Source organism: Acanthochromis polyacanthus, chromosome 4 (genome assembly GCF_021347895.1).
Source record: "Acanthochromis polyacanthus isolate Apoly-LR-REF ecotype Palm Island chromosome 4, KAUST_Apoly_ChrSc, whole genome shotgun sequence".
Lineage (NCBI taxonomy): Eukaryota > Metazoa > Chordata > Actinopteri > Pomacentridae > Acanthochromis > Acanthochromis polyacanthus.
Window position 1 is genome coordinate 8,190,389 of NC_067116.1, and position 22,681 is coordinate 8,213,069.

The following is a 22,681-nucleotide window of genomic DNA, read 5'->3' on the forward strand; positions in this document are numbered from 1 at the left end:
TCCGACCTCAAGAACCGCCTCTGCAGAACCTCTTTCAGAAAGGAAAAAAAGAGCTGCTGGTTCGACACTGATTGGTTCAGCTCAACAATGGGTGTCAGTTTTCTGGTCACTCAGTGTTGCTCATCAAGTAGCTTTCTTCACCTGTCCAACATCACCATCAACAACACAAAATTCAGTGTACAGGCTAACATATAACACAGTCAAAGCTGTCTGATCGCACACAGCAACAAAAACAGAAAGGCTGAATGGTTTGATTATGGAGCTTTTGTGGAAACATCTGTACCATTTCTATAAAATCTGTAAGTTCCAGCAGCTAAAAGTCACCTATTGCTGATTGACTGACATTTCAACGTCTAAACCACTTTTATAAAGGCTTATGCATAGCTTAATTAGTGACATGTCTCTGTGGGGGGCAGTGTCGCTCAAATATTATTTGAATATCTCGACAATTGGATGGATTGACATGAAATTTGGTGCAGGCATCCCTTCCTTGTGAACAGAGGATGAAGTCTAAAGACTGTGGTGATCTGAGGCTGCCTTTCCTCTCATGTGATCATCAGGTCATGGCCAAATGTCTGCAACACCAATAGCATTCCCAAACTTAATACCTGCTTAACATCAGCATGTTAAAACTGCCCTCATGGGTCTGTTGGTATGTTGACATTAGCATTCAGCTCAAAGCATCTAGAGCAGCCTCACAGTTACTTGTGTGTCTCTAGGCTGACTCTGGTCTTGTTTAAGTTTACTATGTTCACGTGACATTGTGAGACTGCTGAATGTATTGTGAAAAATGCTTCTTAAAAGGCAGGAATATGTTTACTTTAGATTCCATGGGTCCAGACAACATCCAGACCTAATTAAGACCTAAATATGATCTAGCAAGACCAGTTGTTCTTTTTATACAATACGCATGCATCAGTCTGCTACATTTGGTAGCATTGATCCCATACAGAACACTAGGGCTGGCTGTGACATTGTAGTTTTTACAGGATATAGTAGTTCGTTCCAGACTGGAGTGCAGCTGCACTGTTTTTTGTTTTTAGAGTATTCCTGAAGTGCTCTGAATGCTGCAGGTAGAAATAGCACAGGATTTGTAGAGAATTTAGAACTTCCTGTTGTGTTTGACCACCATCCAAAAAAGCATCTGTAAATCACATCTATAATCCAGCAACCACTACTCCAATTATATCTCTTTTATTGATAAATTATGATGGAAAATCAGCTTGTGCAGCCCATTTTCATAACAAGCATTTGTTTTAAGCTCCAAATTCAGACTGTAGAGAATGACTTTATAGATACACTACCGGTCCAAAGTTTTACAACGCCCCAGTTTTTCCAGTTTTTTATTGAAATTCAAGTAATTCAAGTCCAATGAAAAGCTTAAAATGGTACAAAGGTAAGTAGTGAACTGACAAAGGTTAAAAAAAAAGTTAATGTTACCCCAAACTGAAAAATATTGTGCATTTCAGAATGATACAGAAAGACCTTTTTCAGGGAACAAGAAATGGATTAACAACTTAAAGCTGTTCTGCAGCAATGGAGGTTGATCAAGCCTTGAAAGTTGGTGCAACCAAATCCTACAGGTGTCTCAACTTTTCATGATTACTTACAACCCCTGCTGTCTGCATAAAAGTAGTGCTGGAACACACCGTGACACCACACCCTCCAGAGCTTTATTTGAACAGTATTGTACTGCAGAAAGTAGTGTGTTGCTATAAAAATGGAAAGGAAAAGACAATAAACAATAGAAGAGAGACAGACCATCATAGCGCTTAAAAATGTCGGTCTTTCCTACAGAGAAACTGCAAAGAAAGTCAAGGTGTCAGTGAGTCCAGTTTTCTTCACCATTAAAAGGCATTCAGATACTGGGGGAAACTATGGAAGAGTTCTGGAAGACCCAAAGCCACAACAGAATCAGAAGACAAGTTTGTGAGAGTCAACAGCTTGGTGATAGGCTGCTCACAGGACAACAACCTTAATAGTGGTCATAGTAAGAAGTCTCAGTTTCAACTGTGAAGAAAAGACTTGGAGTTGCAGCAAGAAAGCCGCTGATAAGATGTTAGAATAAGGAAAGAGGCTTGTCTGGACCATGAAACACCACCAATGGACTAATGGAAGACTGGAAGAAGGTATTATGGACTGATGAATAAACATTTGAAATCTTCGGTTCATCATGCAGAATTTTTGTACGCTGTCGAGTAGGAGAAAGGATGGAACCAGGATGGTACCCTGAACCTAAACAGCTACCACAGCATTCTGCATGCAGTACCCTCTGGTATGTAGTTGGTCAGAGGTTCATCCTACAGCAAGATAATGACCCAAAACATTAAGTCCAAGCTATGCCAGAAGTACCTTAAGAAAAAAGAATATGATGGTAAGCTTGAAAATGTGTAGTGGCCAGCACAGTCTCCAGACTTAAACCCCATGGAGCTGGTTTGGGATGAACTGGACAGAAGAGTGAAAGTAAAGCAACCTACAAGAACCACACATTTATGGAAACTTCTGCAACAGAGATGGGAAGAACTTTCTGAAGAATATTTTATTTCCATTTTGGAAAGAATGCCACGAGTGTGTTCAGCTGTTTTATCTGCCAAAGGTAGATATTTTGATGAGTCAAAGGTTTAGAATACATTTTAGTTTATAAATTGTTTTTTTTTTTACTTCATTTTTTTATTTGTTCATTTCAGAGTACAACCAGACATTAACATGTGGAATTTTCGATTAAAAAAATGGAATAATTGGGTGCTGGACAGCTCAACAGGTTGAGTGGGCAACCCATGAACAGGGGGCTAGTCCCCAATGCAGCAGCCTGGGTTTGATTTCCGCTCACGGCCCTGTACTGCGTGTCTTCCCCCCAACTCTTCTCCTTACTTTCCTGTCTGCATCTTCACTGCCCCTGTCTAGTAAAGCCAAAAAGGCCAAAAAAAATAACTTTTAAAAATGGGAAAATTGGAGTGTTCTAAGACTTTTCACAGGTAGTGTATGTTGAGAAAAAATTCAAAATGTTTTCATGACTAATACTGACATTGATGTCTGTAATTCTAAGATGGACAAAAGCAGTTCATGGATGTTTGAAAGACTTGCCATAGGTGCAGTCTTTTTATGCTGCTGTTAATTTGCATCAGGCCTCAGTGTGGACCCGACATCACTCACATGAGAGGAACTTGAAAACTTTACTTCATGTACAGATTGTCACATTCTGCCAGTTAAACCGTGTTGAATACATTTTGTCAGGGTGAATATTTGAGGTGTGTGTGTGTGTGTCACTTTTCAACTCGCTTCTCTCTCAGTTGTATTGACAGCAGCGAGCAGAGATGGAGAGCTCGACATGTTTCTAAGAAAAAGCAGGAGACAGGGAGCCATCACTCTTCTGTTCTCACCACACGTTTTTTCCCCTTCCTCCTCCTCCTCCTCCTCCTCACCCACGTTGCTCTTCTGCTGCGCTGAAGACGTAAGTGCCTTAGACAGATCGCTGCTGCCTCTTGTCTAAAACCCTCAACGCGAGCTGCTGAGCTCGGCAAACTCTAATTAAGATCAATATTTCAATTTTTAGTAAAAGCGCAAGAGATGGAGAGAAGACAGAGGGAGAGAAATCATCTGTCCACGGAGACCCAAAGAGACAAAAAGAAAGGTCAACTGTGATCCTTCATCGTGTGTGTTTGTGTGAAGGTGTGTGTTGGAGAGACTTGGTACAAATTATTTCTGTGAATATGATGTGTGTTCAGAAATCCTGCTTGCTTCCTTTCTATGAGATTGGTCCTCTTTAGTTATACTGAAGTTCACTGAAGGAAAATTCCACTTTTTTTTACAACTTGGATGTTCTTTTGGTGCAGTTGTCCTTCATTCTTATGAGCTATGATAACATGAATGGACAGACAGACTGGCTAACTGAGCTAGCAGTCAAAGAGGAGAGTTGTTTGGGTGCTCTGGTGAAATTTTATAAAAACACAGACAAGTATTCCTGGTGGGTCATAACATATAACATATGAAAGACATACTCAATATAAACCAGTGCAGAATAAAAGAGTGGATTAGTTTAGATAAGAACCTGCCTCGCTGCTAAGTTAATTACTAATAGCTAACTGACCTGAGAACAAGACACAGGCAGACATGCACTACTGTTCAAAAGTTTGGGGTCACCCAAGCAATTTTATGTTCTCCATGAAAACTCACACTTTTATTCATGTGCTAACATAATTCCACAAGGGGTTTCTAATCATCAATGAGCCTTTCAACACCATTAGCTAACACAATGTAGCATTAGAACACAGGACTGATGGTTGCTGGGAATGTACCTCTGTACCTCTATGGAGATATTCCATTAAAAATCAGCTGTTTCCAGCTAGAATAGTCATTTACCACATTAACCGTGTCTAGACTGGATTTCTGATATATTTATTGATATCTTCATTGTAAAAAAAAAAAAAAAACCTGCCTTCCTTTCAAAAATAAAGACATTTCTAAGTGACCCCAAACTTTTGAATGTTAATGTAAGCAAACTATAAAGAGATGATGCAGAAAACAAATTTATCATCTATAAACCTTTCAATACCTACAAGGTTTCTAAAGACACCTTAAAGGATGATCTGCAGCCTGAAGTACAGTTTAAAACTCTCCTCTTCATTATTTTCTACAAACTTTTGTGAACTTGGTATTAACACTGTTCTTGAATCATCCGTTTTACAACACAATCACTTCTGTATCTCAAAGACCACCATAAAAGGCACACAACTCCAAATCTAAAGTCCAAAGTAGCTCCTTATTGTTACTGATGTGGAGGTTCAGATAATAAAGATTATTTTATCAGCACCACATTACTACAGAGATCTGACAGAATGGTAGCAGCACCTAGAAAGAAATCCCCCAGATGGAGCAAAGGTGTGAAAAAGAAAACTCTTCTTGAACTGTACACTTGTGATCCAACCTGCCATAACCTTTAGTCACAGTTTACTGAACATTTTTGAGCAGTTTTCCTCTGCAATGAGAAGTTTTACTGACATTTGAGGTAGAGCTGTAACAAATAATCAGTTTATTGCCAACTACTCTGATAATCAATTAACCAGTTTGAGGATTTTTTAATGGAAAAAAAATGTAAATTCTCTAAATCCAGTTTCCCAAATGTGAATATTTTAAAATCAAGACATTTTTGCCGCCTTAATTCCATGTGCTCACTTGTAGGTAAACATACAGTTAAAATTTCTAACCATTGGTGTTTCTTCCAGCATCAGAGATAACACTAATAGGATGACATGAGGCCTAAATACCACTTTCAGTGTGGCTGAGTTGGTGTCAGGTGTCAGAGGATGTGGAACGCATCCTCTGATCAGGGTCACCGTAGGCCTCAGACATGGCTCAGTGGGCTGCAGGGAGGAATTAATGACGACTGTAAGCATTGAAATGCTCCTGTGTTTGACAGAAAACAGAACTGTGCTGAGTGAAAGTCACAGAAAACTAACAAAGCTGGTCTCTGGAGTCACGCTGGCTGAAACCTCACCATCATCTGAAGTTTTTCATGTTTGATCTCACTGAGTTTACTCGTCTGTTTCATAATGTGCTCCTGATTTGAAATCTGTGTTGGTTTGAACAGATGTTATTTGTAGTTTGTCCAGTCCCTAAAGCTTTCACTGTTTCTTGTCTGTCCTCAGATTCAGATGTCTCCCTGCTCCCAAATCTAGGCATTGACTTTGGTGAATGAAGTGTGATCATAAGGTGCTAAAATAGGAGCCAGGTTGCTGTTATCCTCCTGCTGTTCTTTCTTATTCTCCTCCTTTCAGTCCAGACTCGGTCTTGTGACGTTTTTATTTTTTGCCTCTTTGAGACCAGAAACCTTTCATCACTGTGGGGAACAAACATGATTTCTATACAAGCTTTCTCCTAAACGTGGTGAAACTCCTCATTCCTAAAGTAAGCCTCCCTGCAACTTCACTGTCCGTGCGCATGCCCGCGTGCGTGTCACATCTCCTGCACAATTAAAGCTGATTCCTCCGCGGCGGCATTAGTGACTTACCGGCGGTGACAAAGAGCCTCCAGGCCTCAGATAACCCTGAGCCACCTCCTGGAGCTGCTCTCTTTGGTCTGGATGCTGGCTACCTTTGGCTCAAAGCGCGCCGTCGATCCTCCACCTTGCTGATGTCCGTTTTGCTTAAGTCGGTAGAACTGCACTTGCAGCGAAGTCCCAATATGCAAAGGCACAAAGAAAACCCTGACTTCAAAAATTTATGTCTCAAGCCCTCGGCCGCAGACACTCCCCTTCCCCTGACAATGAATGGACCACAGCAGATCTTCTTAAATGTGCCATTTCAATGCGGACTGCTTAGCTTGGCGTTTGAGGTCCAGCTCCTGCTTTTTTGATAAAAAAAAAAAAAAAAAAACCTCTCCTAATGACTTAGCGCACCTAAACTTAAAATACCTTGATATGATTTCCATCCCTTCATCTCATACACTCCTTTTCATCCTTGCCAGCAGATTTGAGGCAGAGGGGGGCGCGTATTTCATGGCCAGTTCGGACTGGAAGTTAAGCTCAGCAGCTGTGCAAGGTTTTCCTGTTCACATCTGACCAAGTGAAACTTACTGCCACCTGTTTTTTTTTTCTCCCTCGGATCGGCACTTTGCAGCGCAGATATATCACTCACATACCGGGGAGCGGATGGGACTCCGGGGGCGGCCGCTGCTGAAGAGGCTAAACGGGTCAGGTGCAGCGGTGTCCCTGTTGAAGTCCTGCTCCCATGATGCTTATCAGCGCTATCGACATTCTCCTCAGCCTCCCGCTCTGATGTGCTTTAACCCCCAACTGAAAGCGTCTTTCCCCCCAAGAGAAAAACACACGCGTGCAGAGAGGAGAAGGCAGCGGGGCTTAATTATCCGTCGATCCGCGCGGAGATGAGTTGGGATGCAATTTGTGTTTAATTGCGAATGAAAACCATCCAATCACGCGTAACCCGCACGCAGCCGTAGCCCGGCCTCCTCATAGACCCGCGGAAATGCCGATTGATTTTTGTCAGTGGGGCGCACGGCCTTAAATCGATCAGTGATTGATAGATTTGGTGGTTTGTGGTGTCAGAGGAATCTCAGGGCCTCCTTTGTGAGGCCCCGGGGACTACAGTGGACATAATAAGCTGTTTTTAATAAAGTTAATAGGACAGAAGATGCTTTATCCGGTGTCATATTCTCACTTTTCCCTGTCCCATCAACAGCATGAAGGAGTTTTACGCGCAGGTTTACTCACCCACCTGGCCTCTGTGTTTACAGGAGCAGCTCTTTCCCTTTACAGCTGCACTTATATATTTTATGTTCATCCGTTGCATTGCTTTCTCCCATTTTTAATTGTTTCTTTTTGGTCTTTCGTGGTATTTCTCCACTTTGACCTCCTGCCTTTTGCAGTGTCCATATACAGCCAGTTACCTTGATTCTAATTTAATCTGAACATCAATAGGTTTCTTTTTAGGGGTCAAATGACATTCCATACGTTTATGGGTGACGTTGTACAAGCATAAGTAAAATACACCCTGGATTTATGAAATCAGTGAATGTGTTCTGGATAAAATGTATTTATTTTCTCCTATTGGCAAATCAGTATAAGTTCCAAGAAACGCAAATATGGCAATTAATTAAACCTTAAATGCATTTTCTATTGATCAGAGCCTTTAGGAGTGTAAAGCAGAGCCATTTAAAGTCAATATGAACTTAAATGTACTTAGAGGACTACCACGAATCAGAGACTTGGAAGTCATGTTCTGTCTGTGAAATCTGACTTCAGAGCTGACAGGCGCTTTGAAACGGTGAAAGGTGCTTCTCTGTAGCGAGTAAACATTTTTCTCTGAGAAACTCCCGGACTTCTCATCTTACTCCGCGCTCCTCCGTGCAGTAGCGTTGGCTCGGTCACTAGAGGGGGGGATCTGCTGCACCTGTTCTCCAGGCGCGCTGCTCTCCCTTCGGCTCTGCTCGGCTCTTCTCGGCCGGCCGCTGTCGGAGCAGAGGCTCTGCTATAGGAGAACGCAAATGTTCGCCTGCGCTCTCCTCCCATTGGCCCGTCACACCTCTGTGTGGGAGGGTCGGGGGCCACGCTGCCTTTATAAGTGCAGATTGCCTTCCAGCGCCTCAGTGACACTGCGTTGTTGCACCGTGGAGCTATTAGGAGTATAGTTTGAGGAATATCAGAGGCAAAATCAACTGGAATTTATCACCTCTTCCATAAAATTCCACACACAGTCAACACGTAAGGTCAACAGCGCTGCCTGACAAGGGGGGGCAGGAGCGTGGGGACCGAGCCTGTAAGTAGAAGCTGCTATATGGACTGACCACAACAACAAGGGACCAGAGCCCCGTCCCTCCACTAAGACCTGCAACCTCACATGAACCATACGAACTCTGAAAGAGTCTGACAGTGCCATTCCGTTTTGGATTCCTGGGACGTTTGGCACACCTTTACGCACTCTGTGACTGCCACACACTGCTTGATGCTGTTTGTGTGAGAAAGTTTCAGTCCGGGCCATGCTGCAGTGACTTCAACCCGCTGCTGGGACTTCATGATCAAGTTGTAAACAAGCGAAGAAGGATGCTTGGAAAATATTTATAACAGCGAGCGGAGGAGAGAGAAACCTTTTCGTGATACCTGATCGAGCAGATCCGAGGACAGTAAATCACAAGGAGGCAAGTGGACTGCAGAGGTGAAGCGAGGGCAAGACAGGTTGGTGTCTCCAAATTCATCGGGCTCGAGTTTCAGCCGCCCCGGGGGCTCCTGGTATTAAAGCGTGCATTTGACCTGGGATAAGTTGTCAACAAGAGCAGCGAGTGGAGGCGAGCTGGCAGCTGTACAAGTTCATTTACATGCATACGTATATTCACGCCACTATATATAGAAGTTGTCTTAGGGACGAGCAGCCGTAATAAGTTTCTCCACCCACCCGCCGGCCCTGCAGCAGCTCCACGCACCGGGCGTGTGCGTGTGTCTATATATACACCATACAGGCTTTTATTCCTCTGTGCAATCTGTATCCGAGAGGGCTGCCTGCCGTCGGTTTGGCTGTAAGGGCAGGAGTCGTCGCATGGACTGACATGGCCACCGACCTCGCCATGAGCGCAGAGCTGCCCAACAGCCCTCTGGCCATCGAGTACGTCAACGACTTTGACCTGATGAAGTTTGAGGTCAAGAAGGAGCCGCCGGAGGCCGACCGCTACTGCCACCGCCTCCCGTCCGGCTCCCTGTCCTCCACCCCGATCAGCACACCCTGCTCCTCAGTGCCTTCCTCGCCCAGCTTCTGCGCCCCGAGCCCGGGCGCGCAGCCCAACCAGGGCCTCACCAGCGGCGTCAACAGCAGCGGGAGCAGCAACAACAGCGGCGTCAACAACAATCACAGCAACGCGGGCAAGCCTCAGCTGGAGGACCTCTACTGGATCCCCAGCTACCAGCACCACATCAACCCCGAGGCGCTCAACCTGACCCCGGAGGACGCGGTGGAGGCCCTGATCGGCAACGCGCACCACCATCACCACCACCACCAGGCCTACGAGGGCTTCCGCGGGCAGCAGTACGTCGGGGAGGACCTGTCCACGGCCTCGGCGGCGCACCACCACCAAGCCCATCACCACCACCATCACCACCACCACGGCCACCACGCCCGCCTGGAGGACCGCTTCTCCGACGAGCAGCTGGTCAGCATGACGGTGCGGGAGCTGAACCGGCAGCTGCGGGGCTTCAGCAAGGAGGAGGTGATCCGCCTGAAGCAGAAGAGACGCACCCTGAAGAACCGGGGCTACGCGCAGTCCTGCCGCTTCAAACGTGTGCAGCAGAGGCACATGCTAGAGACCGAGAAGTGCACCCTGCAGAACCAGGTGGAGCAGCTGAAGCAGGACGTGGCGCGCCTGGTCAAGGAAAGGGATCTATACAAGGAGAAGTATGAGAAGCTGGCCAGCCGGACCTACAATGCCGGTGGACCCGCGAACACGAGAGATCCGTCTGGGAAACAGGCCAACACCGAGTTCTTCATGTGAGAGACTGATGATTTGTAGCATAGACTCTGAATTACACCCCCACCTAAACATCCTTCTTACATTAATTTATATTTTTCTGCGTTTGTATTTTGTTTACAGTTATTCCCCCCGACAGAAAAAGACTTTTAAACTCAACATCTTAACATTTGATGCGCACAGACTGTGAACCTTTTGCGCATTTTGAGTCTTAAAGATGTTTCGGCTAAACTTCTGTTCACATGGGATCACTTAGCCTGTAGACTGTTCTCTAGTCAGAAGTCTTACTGAACCAATAGGACGTTTGACGTGACTGTCTTAATTTAGAGAGAGCGACGATTCTGTCTTTAAACTGGGACAAAGAAAGATTTTTTTAATTTAAAGTCTGAAAGAACTGAAAGAGAAGCAGAAGAAGCAATACACCTCCTCTCCTTTCGCTCCAGAAAGCTCCAAAGACTGTTGATGTGAAAGAGAGGCGATCTGTGATGCAGAGAAGAGACCTTTCAATAATGCAAGTCTAATAGATCCCTATTTGCAACCCTGCATGCAGGACATGTATGGTAACCTCCAGTCATCTCCCACAGTCCCCACACATGTATGGAAAAAGCATGACCCATGGTCCTCTCCTCTTCCTCCTCCTCCTCCTCCTCCTCTGCCATCAGTAAGGCCTGGGTATGCAAAAAAAAGCCACCAAAATGTTCCCCCTGCCTCCCACAATCCCACAGAGGTGCAAGGACTGCGGACAAAAATGCAAATCAATCTGCTACTGCGAAACATGGATGCGTCTTTAACTGCTATTTTCAATCAATTTTTCTATTGTTTTAAAAAGAAAAGAAAAACGACAAAAAGAGATTATCTGAGCCAGATTTTAGACTGTATTTATTTCCACCTGTACATAATGTGTAGAGAAAAAAAACAGTTACCTGTGCTATTTTCCCTTCTCTCTTTTTAAAGAAAACTGCTTTTGTTGCTTGGATTATTCGAAATGTCTTAATACAAATGTTTGTATGTTACAGCATGCAAATCGTCTATGGTATCCTCCTCCTCCTACTGAACATGTGTAATGTCAAAAACAAGCCTATACTGCACTAAGAAGAGATCAAACTGGACTTTTGTTTTCTACTCGTAGGACCTTTGATCTGTTACTCTTAAAATCCTGGATGTAAATTTGATGAGGCGGAAATCCTCATTTATGAAACGGACAAGGACTGCATTCGCTGCTAAAACTCTATGCATCAACCCGATGATTAAAAAGACTTAGTTTAATGATTCTTTTTTCTTTTCTTTTTTAAACTTTAAATATTTGTAGACAAAAATGTGTCGGGCCTGTGGGATCCTTCCCCAGCCCCGTGTCTTAATAAGATCCAGTGTGTGACAGGAGGATGCGTGATTGTTAGGGAAGAGGAGCCTGGTGGGGAGAGTTTACTGTTCTTGGAGTAACTCCATACATTATTCTGTCAACAACAAATCCCTGGTTCGTGTGTTTTCTGCTGCCTAGATATATGTGCAATATTGTGCAGAAGTGTCCGATGCTCAGCCAACCTGTTGGAGGTTCAGACTGCAGATGTTCCATTCACAGCCACAAACAAGCGCAAAGTGCAACAAGGAAACTCAGATTATTCAATTTTTTGTTTGTTTATTTCGTCCCAAACATTTTTGTGTGTGAAGAAAACCAACAATCAAACGTGATTTAATTCTTGCGATCTCTATTTCCTTATTTATTTTCTAAAATTGTAATCGAACAATAAATCCTCCTCGGTGATCTTATTTGCTTTAATTCTATTTTTTCCAGATGAAGTTTGACTTTTCCTTTTTTTTTCTTAAAGCGACAAAAATAATGTGAACTCGAAGGGAATAAATAGAAGGGGAATAAAACAGACTTCTGCACAGTGCTGTAAATGTATATCTGTACATATGATTTCTATATTTATTCAATGAACGTGTCCTGACGTGTCAACAAGTGAAAACCCTACAAAGTGGATCGTTGTTGAGAATCTTGTTTTCATAATGTTTAATAAAAAGTTCTGTCCCAAACCTGTCAGACTGCTGCTGCCGTCATTGTTCCACTGCAGGTTGGATTTAGAAAAAGAAAACAACCCAAAGACACTCCGGCCTTAAATGATTTATGGAAGAATGTCACAAATGTGCTCCCGTCTTTTACTTGTTTTAGGCCAGCTGCGTTTTGCCGACACTAGATAAAAACTAAAATAATCCTTCAAATGAGCCTGTTAAATAACGTTTGTATTATTGTTAACCTGTCTGAACATTATTGATTAAATGATGACAAGTTTATGTTAGCAAAAGAACAACAAAAATGAGCTGCATCTGAACTATATTCTCGGTTTATAAAAAATATGAGAGACTGTTTTAAAATGTTAGCTGTTAAAATATATTTAAAAATATAGCGAATGTGGCAAATATGTTTGATTGCTTTACGACAAATGATCATTTTGTCGAATGTGACAAAAATCCGAATATAATGAAGATGTTACAAAAACTGTTGTTATTATTATTATTATTAGTAGTAGTAGTATTAATAATAATAATGAAAATAGTATAATTATAGTTGTTAATATTATTAGCAGCAGCAGTAGTAGAGATATGTTTTTATTATTTGTACGCGTAAAGGCGCAAACATAGCGCTGACTTTCACCATTATTTGACACTTAAATGCATCGTTCCCTCATTTAATTTCGGCGTTTCTTTGGCTATTTGTAATTCTTGTATATTTTCCAGAGCAGCCCGCTCCGCTGTGACTGCTCCTCTGCTGTCTGAGGAGGAGGACCGGCTTTGGCACCGGGCTGGCTAAGTGTGGTGCAGCCGGAGCGGAGTGCAGCATGTCGGCCTGCAAGCTGCTCTCACCTCCTGCATCACAGCCCACATTTCCAGATCTGTCTCTGTGTTTGAGAGGCAGAGGCAGAAGCAGCAACAGCAGCGGAGGCGCACGGAGCTGCCCTCCTCCGCTCCGCTGGCTCTGGCCGCCTGTCAGCGGGCCTCTGAGCGCCTGGTCAGCCGGTGATGGATGGAGGACGCCCGGCTCCTGCCTGCCACCACCGGACAGAGCAGCAGGTGAGCAGCTCGTTCTCACTCACTTCATGTTTAGAGAGTGTCCATAGGGCACTTCTGCATGATACCCGCGATGTCCACATAGCTTGTGTGGGTGCATTCGCACTCGTGCACGCGGCCCGAGGTGGACGCGGCCTGAGACAGATGCCAGCCCGAGTTGGTGCTGATGTGACACCGCCGTCAGGCCCGATGGGTGACGGCTCACTTCAAGCACGTATCAGTGCGTGTGTGCGTGTGTGCGCGCGCGCTTGTTGGGGTCAGTAGATGTTAGATGGATGGAGGAAGTCAGTGATGTTGCCCACACTGCAGCTCCTGCAGCTGCATCTTCCCACCTGCACTTCAGGCTGCTTGCATGTGTGCAGCTGTGTGTTTTGAATTTAAAAAACTTTATTTACTTTACAGTATTCGGTTTCCAAGCTCAGGTGTGATTTTTCTCCTGCAGGCTGATTTAGAATCCCCCAGGTTTCATAGTTTCCCGTCTTTCATGTGTTTCATGTGCTGCTCTGGTTACTGGTCTTTCCTGGCTTTGTGTCCACAAAAAAGCAAATGGAGAGGTGCAGTTTTTTACGTTTTCCTCCTTCCAAAGAGGCTTTGAATATTTGTTTTCCTATTCATTTCTTTGCAACACATCATTTTTCATAAATGTAATATCTAAAAACAATAATGAAAGCTTCTTCCACATATTTACTGCACATTTATGACACACCTGTTTCCTCACACAAACCTGTAGATTCATTCTCATCACATTTCAATGACATCAATATCAGTCCAGTTTCCAATAAACCATCTATTGAACTGTTATCTATCCTCGATGCTTTTCACCAGCTTAAAAAAAAACCTTTTTTTTTTGCTGAGCTTTTTCTCTAGAGAACACATCCCCTCTCACCTCAGTTCAAATTTTAATTTTCTCTTAATATCTGTCCTGCTCACCCTCTCTTCTTTCTCCCTCTCTCTCCCTCCTTCCAGCCTCTCCATCACTACTCTCCTCCTCTTCTTATTTTTGCTGACTCAGAGGAAACATTGAGCAGTGTGACAGCCGTCACCTCACTGAGAGTCAGAGGGTGTGTGTGCACTTAGAACACACACAAACACAGGCTGTGGCGGTGTGCAGTGGACTGAGGCAACAGACGTGCATTCAGTGTGTGTTTGTGTAGGAGACAGAGAGAGACATCAGCGTGACTACACTGTGGGCTTTTCTTTCCATAAATCAGGGCAGAGTCCATCTGAGCTGCATCTGAGAAACAAAGCGAGTGAAACATTGAGAGAGAGAGAGAGAGAGAGAGAGAGAGAGAGAGAGAGGTGCAGTGTGTCTCTGGCGTCTGGAGCTGCTGCTGCTGAGATTCAACACAGTCAGCGTCTCTTCGGCTCAGCTTACCTACAGCGCGCGCACACACACACACACACACACACACACACACACACACACACACACACACACACACACACACACACACACACACACACACACACACACACACCATAAACAGAGAGGCCAGACAATCAGTGTGGAAGCTGCGTGCAGCTGTTAGATTCTCATCCTTTTAATAAGACTGATGGTGACCTCAGCCTCCACCTCCTTACCTGCTGTTGTTGTTGTGGTTGTGGTTGTGGTTGTGAAGGCTGCTACCAGCTCACACTCTTAACCCTTAGATGCATAGGATGAGTCAAAAATGACCCAGTGAGGTCGCTTCCTTACAATATCGTTGGAATGAAAAGCTTCTGTCATTTAATATTCCAGCTAGTCCTCAGCAAACATGTTTTTGATGTCATTCTAACCCTAATCTTTTATACCTTTAGAGAAATTGTAATAATTGTATCACTACCCCAACCTCTGTATCACTGATAATATCATATGAGGTGATGCAGCAGCAACAGCTGGAGGAAAAGAGTGGAAAATGTCAATAAAATGCTGACATTCTTCTATTGCTGTTTTGTGTAATATTCTTCTTTTTTGATTATCAGAATGTTCAAAATCTGTGACAAAGTGAAAAATAAATATGTTTTTAATGAAATTGTTCATATGTGGACCAAAATACACTAAAAACAATGGTACAGATGATTATTCTTGACCACCCAGCCCTGTGCATTCATTCTGCTGTAGAGTGTCACATGTTCAGTTCTGAGGATTTCTAAGCTTGTTTTTCTTATTCAGAACTGTGCTGTTCAGCCGTTTTTTGGACAACTGACCCTGATTATTGTATTTATTCAAGGACGCCAACAACTGATACTGGAAAATAATATATTTGCAGTTAAAATGAAAATTTTGGTCTCGAAATTTGAACAATTCCAACACAAAACTTGCTAAGGCAAGCACATTTTTCAGATTAACTTAACACATCAAACACTAACAATCGCTGGAAAAATACTGGATATAGTAGGTTGATATTTGGTCGATTCCCAGTGCAGACAGCCTGACTTGACTTGGCTAAATTCTGAATGTGTGATTATTATCATTTATCCACTTTAACTTCAGCTAAAGCTTACAGTGTCTCAGTGTGCAGAGTGAGAGCTGTAGAATTAGCTCCATATCACTAAACTATCATTTATCTAGAAGGAGATCCTTTAAATATCCAGTATGAACAGGAGAAGTGATTAAAATAAGCAAAACCTGTTTCCATGTTCACAGGGACCCCTTCTTACAGTTACAGGACAGAGACTGAATGTTAAAGTTATCTCAGGCTTAGGCTGGTGCCAATAAAACATCAAAACATTGATTTGAATGCATTTTATGTCAGTTTGCAGCTGTAAATGTTTTAATTAATGCCATCACACAGGAGCCTCCCACCTACATGTGATCTAAGCATAGATAGACTGTTTCTGTGGTCAGTAGTAAGAATCCTTCAATCTGTTCACTGATGTTTTCTTACAGCGTTTAGAATGAAAGCATTCACAATCTACAGTAAAATAATAAATAGGAATTTAATAGAATTAACTTGTTTCTTGTAAATTTAATAAAAGTACAAAAGTTTTGCTAATTTCAAGTCAATTTTACCTAAAATAACTATCGACCTGAATTAATTTCCAGCTGAGAATTTAATCAACTCCCTAAATCTTTAACATTTAGGTTAAACAGAGTCTGCAGACTTCCCAGAATGCACAGTGTGAGACTTAAACTGCTCTTCAAACTGTTCTGCTGCAGCTTGAAAACCCCATTCACAATAACACTTCAGACACTTCAAATCCTGGTTGTTCTTTACATAATCATGAAAACAGAGTAAACCATGAGGAAGGTTAGTATGAATTCAATCCCTGCTTCTCTATACCTGCTTTAAAACAAAGCAAAGAAGTGCCACATTGGCTGTAAAATGGTTTTAACACTTGCAGCTGATATTTCCTCATGTCAAATATATTACCTAAACCAAGGGCGTCAGTTTGTTTTTAAAAGTGGGGGGGGATGGAGACCACAGCACTTTGAGAAAATGTCGAAGAACGGCGGCAAAATGCCACAAACTGGGCTCAAACTCACAACCACCACACCAAAGGCAGAGGCTCAACCTGTTGAGCTATCAGTATATGAGAATAGAGGGATCTGAGGCCGCTATAGTACTAATTCTCCCGGGCCGAAATTTTGCCCCTGCACGCCTCTGGTCGGAGCTTCCACTTGGCACAGGCGCAAATTTAGCATCTGCACGGTTTTTTTTTTAACCTCAGGAAGGTGTGCTGCGTGTCTGTGCAACTCTCGGCGGAGTGCGGATGGTGCGTTCAGGAGCGTCGGAATTTTCTATACTGCTGAAAATAACTGGGTTTACAACGGCTTACATGTGAAGAATTTGAATGTGTTGGAGACAAAATGACCCCTGACAAAAAGTGTGTGTGTGTGTGTGTGTGGGGGGGGGGGGGGGGGCACGTCCCCACCGTCCCCACCGTCCCCACCGTCCCCACCGTCCCCACCTAAACTGATGCCTATGACCTAAACTGAGAAACATTTAAAAGACAATAAGATGATGTCGAAATAACAGTTTAGCCTCAGTTCAGTTTGCATACACTGCAGTTCAAAAGTTGGGGTCACTTAGAAATGTCCTTATTTTTTTTAATGAAGACAACATTAAATGAATGAGAAATCCAGTCTAGACATTGTTAATGTGGTAAATGACTATTCTAGCTGGAAACAGCTGATTTTTAATGGAATATCTCTGCTGCAACAGGAACATTTCCAGCCACCATCACTCCTGTGTTCTAATGCTACATTGTGTTAGCTAATGGTGTTGAAAGGCTCATTGATGATTAGAAAACCCTTGTGCAGTTATGCTAGCACATGAATAAAAGTGTGAGTTTTCATGGAAAACATGACATTGCCTGGGTGACCCCAAACTTTTGAACAGTAGTGTATTTTTAAGGCAGTAAGGAAGCATGTGTTTCTGAGCTGAACAATCTTCAAATACTGACCCTACATCTAACAGCTGGAGATGAAAGACGCTGGTTGCTGTATTAGTAACATCCAGTCCTTTTTATTTAGCAGAAACCCACCAGCTCCATCCAGCAGAGGTGTGCTCGTGCTCCCGTTAGATCTGCTCCCGGGGGAGGTGTTCAGCTTTAAAAAGTTGTCACCCTGCACAAAATGGAATCGACATTTGTGATAAATCACCTGCGTGCCGTTAACACTCACGGGGTATTAATAATTATTACTCCTGATCTGGTGATGGAGTTAGTGACCCCGGGCCACGAGCCCCCACAGAGCGGGGCTGGGGTGGGGTGCTGTCCCCGCCCGGCACACCCAGGAAAGCAATTTGGCAGCACTGGCGCCGTAGAGCTGCTGCGACCCCTGACTGAGCGCGTGCCCTGCCTCCACCGACTCCACACTGTCACACACACACCCAGACACACACACACACACACACACACACACACCCTGACACGCTGCATGCTGAGTAGACAAATTCAAACATGCTATCACAGGAGAAAATATGCCCAAACAGCAAATCTAACCTTGTCCCATGCTTTGAAAATACAGTAATAAACTAACTGGCAAACAAACAAACAAATAAATGAGACTGGTGGGATGATGTGCTGATCTCTAAACAAGGAGGAGGAGGAGGAGGGAGGGTGCCTGAATCACACAAAATAGGCCGTTTTTTACCTGAAGCTGGAAAATGAGGCTTTTAAAATGTGCCATAAGGAGAGAATTGCTTCCAGATGCTCTCTTTAAACTATTTAAGCAGAACAACTGTTATCAATGCCATTTGCAACTTCACAGATAACTACAGTTGGTGTTATGATTGCATATTTGTGTTCTGTTTTGTGCATCTTCTGTCTGCTTTATGCCCAGCAGTAGTTTCAGCTCAGCATTTGTTGCCAGGAATTCACTTAAAGAGAATTTCCTTCATGTTATTTTATTTCCCGTTGACGATGGTCACGAGGCGATTTACTGAGTCAACCTTTTAACAAGGGGTCGAGTTCCTGCTGAATCCCTCAAACCACCACTATCACTTCCCTTCATGCTCCACTTCCTCACCTCTCTGTGTCTCTGTGTGTGTGTCTGTGATTCAGCACTTTTGTCCCAATCAGCCAGTCATGCTTTCTCAAACTTCATTCATTTTATTGTGTCACAGGTCACACGGTTGCTTGTGTTTCGATAATAGTAGCTGGTTTGCACTGCGGTTTGTGGGCAGAGAAATGACACACACACACATACACACACACATATATACACACAAATCCAATAGCGTATATACATACACAGAGATGTGAAGCTGCACACACGCTGTGGACCAGATGAGTGTGTGCAGTAATGCAGTAGGGAGGACTGTCCTCAGTGGCAGTGGAGGGTCAATCGGCAATCAATTATTCCATTCAGCCTGGCCTGCAGCCACACCACAGACTCCTGCACCAAGCAAACACACACTTACACACCATCAGAGACACTACACTCACATTCCTCCTGGCGTCACTTCATAGAAAACCCACAGATTTATGAATGAAAAAAAATACTTACGCTGGACTCAGGTTTTTTTGGTTTAAAAGTTTGGTCCAGTTAATTTGGCTAATGGCATCATGGTCTGACTCCTTAAATTGATCCACACAGTTCATTCTTTGGTGACACAGTGGTGCAGTTGCCTCACAGCAAGGAGGTTCTTGGTTTGAACTGGACAGCTGTAGCCACGCCATGAATGTGCTGAGATCCTGCATCCAAACACATGGATTAGCAAGTCTTAAGAGCCTCCTTGTGTGAGTCCTGGACTGTACTCAACTTGATTGAGCCCACAGTTACAAAAGTTTCAAACCAGCTGTGTCTTCCAGCAGTTTAATGTCTTGGTGCGGTGTATTTACAGGCTGGATTACTTTCTGAGGCCGTGTTTCACTTCGATGAATGGAAAGCTACATTTAGGAGCTGGGATAGACGGATGGACGTACAAATGCACCACTCTCACTCAGCTTACGGTGGACTTTCTCTGATTTAAAATTAGTGTTTTCCTTCCCACATCCGTGAGTGTGAAGGGGTCCAGGTGATGTAAGTTTCGTCATTTGCCAAGTCCACTGGAGTTCACGTGGAACCTTCATGGATGTCCACATGCAGTCAAACATTTGGAAGTACAATCAAGCCTCCTTGCAAAGCAAACACAGACAGCTGTGGACATCACAGACATGGAGCTGTTGTAATCAGGCTACTTTCTAGTCCCCTTGGAGTTAGAGTGATGGGTGGATTGCAGAGTTGGTTGTATTTATGTATTTTGTACATATACACTACTGTCGAGCATGTGCACTAGTGACCCTGTAGTAGAGTCACCATATAGACACAAATGTTCTCCCTCATGTCCACATTGATGGAGGGGTCAAGTCAAGGCCTTAAAGCAGATCAGCCTCTTTTTCTGACCTTTAGTGAATGTTGTGGATACACAAATACAATTTGACTCAGATTTTTAATCCATTCTTTTAACTTTATCTGTACATCTTTTTTTTCTTAACAAAGTTAAGGAGGTCATGACAACAAACTAAGAGAAACAAAATAATATAAAAAAGACGTGTAACAGCAATTAAAACTAGTGAATAAACAAACAAAAATCACTGCTGCAGTCACTGCAAGACTGGATGATTTATTACAAGATTGGATGTTGCAGGGGAGAAAAAACTTTGAGGGAAGTAGTTGCCTTAAAGAATTGAATGATGTGCAACGAATTCTAGAGAGATACTTAAAGGGCTGAAACTGTTATTAGATGTTTAGCACACTGACTGGCCAGTTGGTTTAAGTAAAATGAACCAAACATTTATTTGCTTCCTAATTATTTAATCCAGATAAATTAATTAAGAAAAAAATACACTTAAAGTCTTTTTAATCAAGTTTAATTCTTAACACTTGATCAGCAGTCATGCGTTAAGCCTCACTAATTCTTTCACAACAACAACTGTAAGCACAGGGAACATTGCAGAACCAGCCAAGAACTGAAGCACCAACAGATAATAAATAGAATTTCTGAAGACTTCTTCATATGTCGACAACTTTTTAGAATTGACTGTAATGTAACCAAATTAAATTGTTTTAAAATTAACTTTAAAGTACATTGTAATTGGATAGTTTTGTTAAAAATGAAACGGTTCTGTAGCAGTGCACATTTACCACATACTTTCAGCATCAGTGTATTTTGCTGCATTTCAGATTTTACCAACATTTCAGTACTGTGTTCACAGGGAGTATAGTACAGTGACAGCTTAGTTAAAGGAACGTCATTTTATGGAAAAGCCAAGTTTGAAGCAATTTAGAACAAGATGTTTCAGTTTGGAAAGTCAATGAGACACAGACAGTCTTTTATTCATTCTGAATCTTGTTCAGAGATTAATAAAAGAAACTAAAATATGCTGAAAGCAAATGTATTTTCTCTTTTAAACATTTTTCGTACATGATCAGCTTTTTTGTAAACTGGAGACAAACATCTGTCTGCATGTGGAGAAGCAGATTTGCTGTTTTCTGTAATTACTTTAGTTGGATACATTTACATCAGCTGATTCTGGGACATTTTGCTTTATCGTGTTTGATCAGCATTATTACGGTACAGTGAATACATTTTGCAGTGTCAGACCTGACACTGGGATGCTCGTACTTTGCCTTGTCATATTGTAAACACGTGTGCTTTGGGAATAAAGACTAATGCTTAGTGGTTTGAGAACTGACAATCATAAAACAATTACATTACATTAATTTGGCAGATGCTTTTGTACAAGATTCCACGCCATAAGTGCATTTAAACCTGAGAGAGCAAGAGCCAGATAACATCAAACTGTAGCTGCATCCTCTTTTTCTGTATGAAATGGTGTGTAGAAATGAGACCTGATGTCGAGGTGCAGTGAGAAAGATGTGTTTTCAGCAGAAGATTGGCAGTTATTCTGCTGACCGTCTTGAGAATTACAAAGTTTTAGTTCCTCTTACTGTCCTATAGGCCGCCACTCCTTATCCTGAAATAGAACTGTCTCAGAAATAGAAACTCACTATCAAATTCCTTCTTCTTACATATTTGGAATCAAACACTCAAGTGCTCCACTGCAGGAATTGTTCTCGTCACCCAACCCTGCTCATGTAGTCTTTCCGTCTTTAAGATCTTAGTATGTTTTTTGTTGTTGTTTGTTTTTAACGCCAAACTCCAAACAGTGTCTGGGTGTTTTTTGCTCCTGACATATTTTCCTCATTTTGGATGGATACATGTAGAACAGAGTAATTTTTATGAAATATCGCAGTTTTATACTTATTTTTGTTTATTTTTCCTGATGGAGCTGCATCGCACATGATACACTGAAGGACAGAAAGTTGGGTTCTGACTCTGCTACATGATACAGTTTTGGTTTCTTTGAAAAGAAAACATGCACCCAGACCCACTGGTAGGATCTGGGCTTCAGAGGGTTCAATTAGACTTCTGCCTTCACCCACACAGTTGAAAAACAAACCAGAAGCATTAGAAGAATAAAAGTGTGCCAACCAGATTCAAACTGGTGAAGTTCTGCCCGTCATACATACATCTTTAGACTGATGTCAGTTTGTGAAGTATCGTTTTGATGCCTTTGTTGAGGAGCTGGCAGGCGATGCCGAGTGTGACGCTGCAAGAGGGGATTTGAGTGTTGTCCACTAGGTCATTGAGCAGCTCAGTGGCAGGAGCACCAGCCAGTCAGCTGCTGTCAAAGACAAGGATTCTAGCAGCAAGATCATTTGTAAAACAAACACCATACTGTGTTGAACGAGACTTGAAACTAGTAATTCATACCATAAACTCATTAGGAAAATGTTTACTGGAGTAACAAATCAAGTGGGGTGGTGGTGGTGGTGGTGGTGGGGGGGGTCGTCTTCCCATTGACTTCTGTACAATCTGGCCTCTTTTTTCAGCCCCTCTGTTGGCTGCTGTAGAGGGAATTAAGGTTTAAGGCACCTGAGCGCTGATTTCTTTCACATCCAGTCTATCGCTGAAGCAGGCCTCACCAGGCTGCACAGCGGTCCTTTGAAGACATTTGTGTCACTGTTTTTTACACCTGTGCAGATTTTTACTATAACATTTGCATTTTTTTCTTTTCCACAGAGCATCTGCCTCTTGATTGATTGATCATTCATGCATAGCTGTTGAGAGTTGGGGTTTTTATTTGTGTGTGTCAGATCTTGTGCAGCATGCAACTTCCTTTGCAGGTGTCCTCACAAAGATATTTACCTGCATTTTTAGACAACCAGACCATCAGT

The 22,681-nt window shown here is 42.9% G+C and overlaps 1 protein-coding gene across 1 annotated transcript; it reads left to right on the forward strand.

The window, feature by feature from the left end:
* Positions 1 to 4,426: 4,426 nt before the first annotated feature.
* Positions 4,427 to 12,000, forward strand: mafaa (v-maf avian musculoaponeurotic fibrosarcoma oncogene homolog Aa). Its single transcript, XM_022208418.2, has one exon. The coding sequence runs from the start codon at positions 9,055 to 9,057 to the stop codon at positions 9,988 to 9,990; it is 936 nt and encodes a 311-aa protein (XP_022064110.1). The 5' UTR covers positions 4,427 to 9,054; the 3' UTR covers positions 9,991 to 12,000.
* Positions 12,001 to 22,681: the final 10,681 nt, after the last annotated feature.

What these genes read in the sequence shown, in the direction of transcription:
- mafaa (XM_022208418.2), top strand. Translation starts at nt 9,055, where the DNA reads ATGGCCACCGACCTCGCCATGAGCGCAGAGCTGCCCAACAGCCCTCTG.